The 5,019-nt window shown below is 38.3% G+C and overlaps 1 protein-coding gene across 1 annotated transcript; it reads left to right on the top strand.

Moving 5' to 3' along the window:
• Nucleotides 1–287: 287 nt before the first annotated feature.
• LOC123988603 lies at nt 288–3,970 on the top strand. The gene is made up of 3 exons (XM_046289279.1): nt 288–1,044; nt 1,614–2,346; nt 2,626–3,970. The coding sequence occupies exons 1-3, from the start codon at nt 288–290 to the stop codon at nt 3,968–3,970; spliced, it is 2,835 nt and encodes a 944-aa protein (XP_046145235.1).
• Nucleotides 3,971–5,019: the final 1,049 nt, after the last annotated feature.

Here is a 5,019-nt window from a genome sequence, read left to right as displayed (position 1 = left end):
TCAAAAAGGTACACGGAAACAAGTTACTTAAAAGAAATGAAACTGGCGAAAGAAGTAAGAGGTTAGGTTGTCTAATGAGCTACGTGGGAGAAGTCGATATTGTAGATTAATAAACGACGTGGAATAATACGTCGATAAATGTAGATCGATTGGATGATAAACTGATAAGATAAAGAAGAACGAATGTAGCGACACCTAGAAGCAGACCAGAGCGGCCGCGTCAAGTCTGGCGCAGCCACGTAGAGAAGTATAGGCATAGAAGCGAACACAGAGAGAGAAAAACATAGATGAGTAAGACAAGAGAGACGGAGAGCCCAAAGGATTCCGGAAAAAGAAGAAGGCCGACTTTAGCTGAACAGCTTGGGAAGTATAGGTCGGGCAGCCAAGGATCATTGGTGGACTCTTTTAAAAGAAAAAGAGAAGAAGAAAGAAGAAGAGTGGAGAAAGAACTGATAGAAAATTTCCAAAAAGCAAGAAGAGTAGGAAGATCACCACCGCAAGAAGCTACGGAAGGGGAAGGAACAGAAAGCGAAGGAACAGAAGGCGAACCTAAAGATATAAAAATGGACAAGTTAGACAGTTCGATTGAGCTTGTGCTGACAGTGAAGAAGGACACACAAGATATTAAGAGAGAAAACGAATCCATAAATAAGGAAATAAGAGAACTAAAAGAAGAATGGAAAAGAAAGCAAGAAGCATGGGAGCGAGAAAAAGAAGAAATACAGAAGAGAATTAAAAATCTAGAAACGAAAAGAGATGAGGCGGACGAATTAATTGAAAGAATAAACCGTATAGAGCGAAAAGAGGAGGCAAGAGAAAAAAGGGAGAAACGAAACAATATCACACAGAAAGGAGAAGATCTACCAAGAGGCGAAACACCGAAAGATACGGCAGTAAAGGTAATATCAGAAAATTTGCAGGTGGAGGTGGAAATAGAGGATGCTTTCTGGACGAGAAAGGGAGAGAGAGGGAGTATTTTGATAGCAAAGTTAAGAAACTGGCAACAGAAAAAGGAGATAATGATAAAGAAGGGCAAACTGAAAGGTAAGAAAATATACATTGATAATGATTTAACAAAAAACGAAAGAGAAACTCAGAAGGCAATCTTAGGAATTGCGAAAGCGGAGAGAGAGCAGGGAGCACACGTGAAAATAGGATACAGAAAGGTAAGGATAAACGGCAGGATTTTCAAATGGAAAGAGGGAGTAGGACTTGAGGAGGCAAAATTTTGGAGCCGACAAAGTTCGGTGACTCTCTAATTTCAGAGAGAGACACCGAGCGAAACGGGATCGCAACAGAAGATAAGGCGCTAAGTACCACTCCTCCCGCGTCTGAAAAGACGAACAGGGGTGGAGAGAGAAATTACAACAATGAAAAGAACGAGAAAAGAAAACAGAAGGTACATGACAAGTAGCAGGTAAAGAATAAGACATTATCGATAGGTTTCTGGAACGTCGCAGGTCTGTACAATAAAGATAAGCAATTTTGGGAATACGTGGAGACATACGATTTTGTAGGACTAACTGAAACTTGGGTAGACGAGAAACAATGGAATGGGTTACAGAACAGGTTGCCGAACAGTTTCAACTGAAAATGTCAACTGGCAAAAAAAGAGAAGAACAAAGGTAGAGCGAGCGGAAGCATCATAACGGGAGTGAAGAAAAGGATAACAGAAAGAGATACACAGGAGGAAAATTCGGACATACAAGAAAGGAAGATTGAGATACAAGGTAACATATGGAGAATAATCACGGTATACAGCAGAGATATGAAAAAGACGAGAGAGACTATAGAAGAGGCAATCGGAGGAATGAAAGAAGAAAGACTTATAATCGGCGGGGATTTCAATGCAAGAATAGGTTTAGAAGGATCATTTAGCAAAGAAACGAGAAAATCGAGAGATAAGATAAAAAACATAGAAGGAACCAGGCTAATAGAAATGGTAGAAGACAACAGATGGGAAATTATTAAAGGTAATTTTGAAGGAGACGAAGAAGGTGAATATACTTTCATCGGGGGCAACGGAAACACAGTAATCGATTATGTATTAGTAGACCCAGCAATTAAAGAAGATATCAGAAGTTTCAGGATAGAAGAAAGGATAGAGTCAGATCATTTACCGCTGAAATTAGAAATTTATGGAGAAACCAGTGTAGAGAAGCAAGAAGAAGAGATATGGAAGGAGAGACGGCTTTGGACGGAGGAAGGAAAGAGACACTACCAGGAGGAAGTGGAACAAATTGAATTCGAAAAGGAGGATTCAAACGAAATGATGGAAGAAATGGTTCATAAGATCAACGGGACGGTACTCAAGAAAGTGGTAAAGGTAATGGAATTGAAACCAGGGTACAAGAAATGGTGGGATAAAGAATGTACAGAGAGAAAAAGGGAAACGAGAAAAGAGCTGAGAAAATGGAGAAGAGGGAAAGGGGAAAAGGTGACATACATTCAGAAAAGGAGAGAATTCAAGAAACTCTGCAAGAAGAAGAAGGACCAACAACAGAAGAAAGAAGAAGAAGAAATAGAACAAATTAAAAACACAAATGAAATATGGAAATATATCAGACGGGAAAGGAAAAAAAGAATAGGAACAACAAACAAAGTAAGTATACAGGGCTGGAGAAGATATTTCATGGAATTATTAGAAGGAAAAGAACAAAAGGATCAAGAAGAAGAGAGATTAGAGGATACAGAGGAACAACAGGATACAAATGAAATTATAACGGAGCAAAAAGTGATGAGGCAAATTAAGAAATTGAAAAAAAGGAAAGCAGCAGGGGAAGACGGCCTAGAAAACGAGGTCTGGATACATGGAGGAAGAAAGGTACTCACCAGAATCACAACACTGATAAACAAAGTATGGAAGGGAGAAGGAATTCCAAGGAGATGGAAAGTAGGTATAATTAGCCCTATATTTAAGAAGGGAGATAGGGATGATGTAAAGAATTACAGAGGGATAACGCTACTAAATACGGCATACAAGATATACGCGATGATTCTGGAGAACAGATTAAGTGCAGAACTAGAGGAAAAGAAAATCATACCAGAGACGCAAGCAGGCTTCAGAAAAGGAAGAAGCACAATGGACAACATTTTTATTCTGAACTACGTGGTAAACAGAGAAATTAAAGAAAAGGGAGGAAAGCTATATGCTTTCTTCGCAGATCTAACAGCGGCTTTCGATAAAGTAAATAGAGAAAAACTGAGCAAGGTTATAGAGGAAAAAGGAATAAGTAACACTCTAAGAACGAGAATTAACGAAATTTACAAAGAAACAGAGAATAGGATAAGAGTTAATGGGAAAGTATCTGAAAAGTTTTGGACAACGAAAGGATTAAGGCAAGGATGTCTACTAAGCCCTACCCTATTCTCGTTATACACGGCGGACCTTGAAGAGAAATTGAGAGAAGGACAAGCAGGAGGAATGGTGATCGGAAAAGAGAAGTTTTGGTCACTGTCGTACGCAGATGACATCGTACTATTAGCAACACATCCGCAGGACTTAAAGGAAATGATAAGCAGAATGAAAAGATACTTTGAAAGAAGAGAGTTAATGCTAAACGCTGGAAAGTCGAAGATAATAATTTTCAAGAAAGAAAGAAGTCAGAAGAAAAAGGAGATATGGAAATGGGGAGAGGAAGAATTAGAAGAAGTAAAAGACTTCAAATACCTAGGGTATCACTTCCAGAAAAATGGAGGAACGGAGATGCACTGGAGAGAAACAGCGAAAAAGGCGATGATAGTGATGAAGCAAACATGGGGAATAGGAGAAAGGAGATTCAAAAACAACTTTGAAAGAAGGATGAAGAACTACAGAAGTTTGGTGAAAAGCGTTATGATGTATGCAGCAAAGATATGGGGATGGAACGAATCGGAGAGATTTGAAAAACTACATACAAAGTACATAAAATGGGTATTAGGATTGGACTTCAATACACCAACATATATAGTAATGGATGAAACAAAGTAGGACAAAATAAGAATAGAAGCAGGCAGAAGAGCAGTGAGATACGAAGAAAAAACAAGGACGAAAGGAATTAACAAAATAATACTAGAATGCTGGAAAGAGATAGATACAAAATGCGAGAAGAAAAGGTCGAAATGGGAAGAACAGAGAAGACAATACTACGAAGAGAAAGGAATAGAAATAAAGGAGGTTAAAGCTAGATGCACGGGAGAACTGAGGCTAGCAGAAAATCTATCACAGTTAGACAGAGCAGAGCAGTGCCAATCATTTTATGACAGGATAGTAATAGGAAGGTATAACGGAAATTACAGAGGGATAACAGAGGAAAACCGAGCTTACTATTTGAAAGCAGAATACAAAGGAAGGGACCAGTCAATGATTGCAAGGTTCAGATGTGGGAATGAAGAAAGAGGCAACAGATACTGGAAAAAGAAAGAGGACAACGTCTGTAGAATGTGTGGATTAGGAGAGGAGACAATAGAACAACTGTTAGAAGAATGTAGGGAAGTAGAAAGGGATAATGATTTAACAAGGTGGAATATTTTGCAGGGACAAGAGCAGGGGAGAAAATGGACAAGGGAAATAATCCGAAGAAGGAAGGAGATAGGCCAGGGACAGAAGACCTGAACGGACGATATTGTATTAAACTTACAATGTACATATCTTATAAAATATTGTAGGCGCACTCACGTGCCAAACCCCCTTTCAAAGCTGAAAGGCAAGAAATAAAGCTATCTATCTACTAATCCCTTCCCACAGATCAATGTACATATAATAACAGAATCGTTATTACTATATCTACATTGGATCTAATGTAATATACTGATTCCTTCCCACAGATCAATGTACATTTGATAACAATATCATTATTACTATATCCACATTAGATATAATGTAATATACTGATCCCTTCCCACAGATCAATGTACATATAAAAACAGTATCATTATTACTATATCTACATTGGATCTAATGTAATATACTGATTCCTTCCCACAGATCAATGTAGATTTGATAACAATATCATTATTACTACATCTACATGAGATATA

Source organism: Osmia bicornis, chromosome 16 (genome assembly GCF_907164935.1).
Source record: "Osmia bicornis bicornis chromosome 16, iOsmBic2.1, whole genome shotgun sequence".
Taxonomy (NCBI): domain Eukaryota; kingdom Metazoa; phylum Arthropoda; class Insecta; order Hymenoptera; family Megachilidae; genus Osmia; species Osmia bicornis.
Note: the sequence above shows the minus strand (reverse complement) of the source record. Positions and strands in the feature narration are given on the sequence as shown.

Coding starts and splice junctions, on each gene's coding strand:
- LOC123988603 (XM_046289279.1), top strand. CDS start 288: ATGAGTAAGACAAGAGAGACGGAGAGCCCAAAGGATTCCGGAAAAAGA. Junction 1,045..1,613: donor AAAGAAGGGCAAACTGAAAG/GTAAGAAAATAT, acceptor TGGCAAAAAAAG/AGAAGAACAAAGGTAGAGCG. Junction 2,347..2,625: donor GTAATGGAATTGAAACCAGG/GTACAAGAAATG, acceptor GGGCTGGAGAAG/ATATTTCATGGAATTATTAG.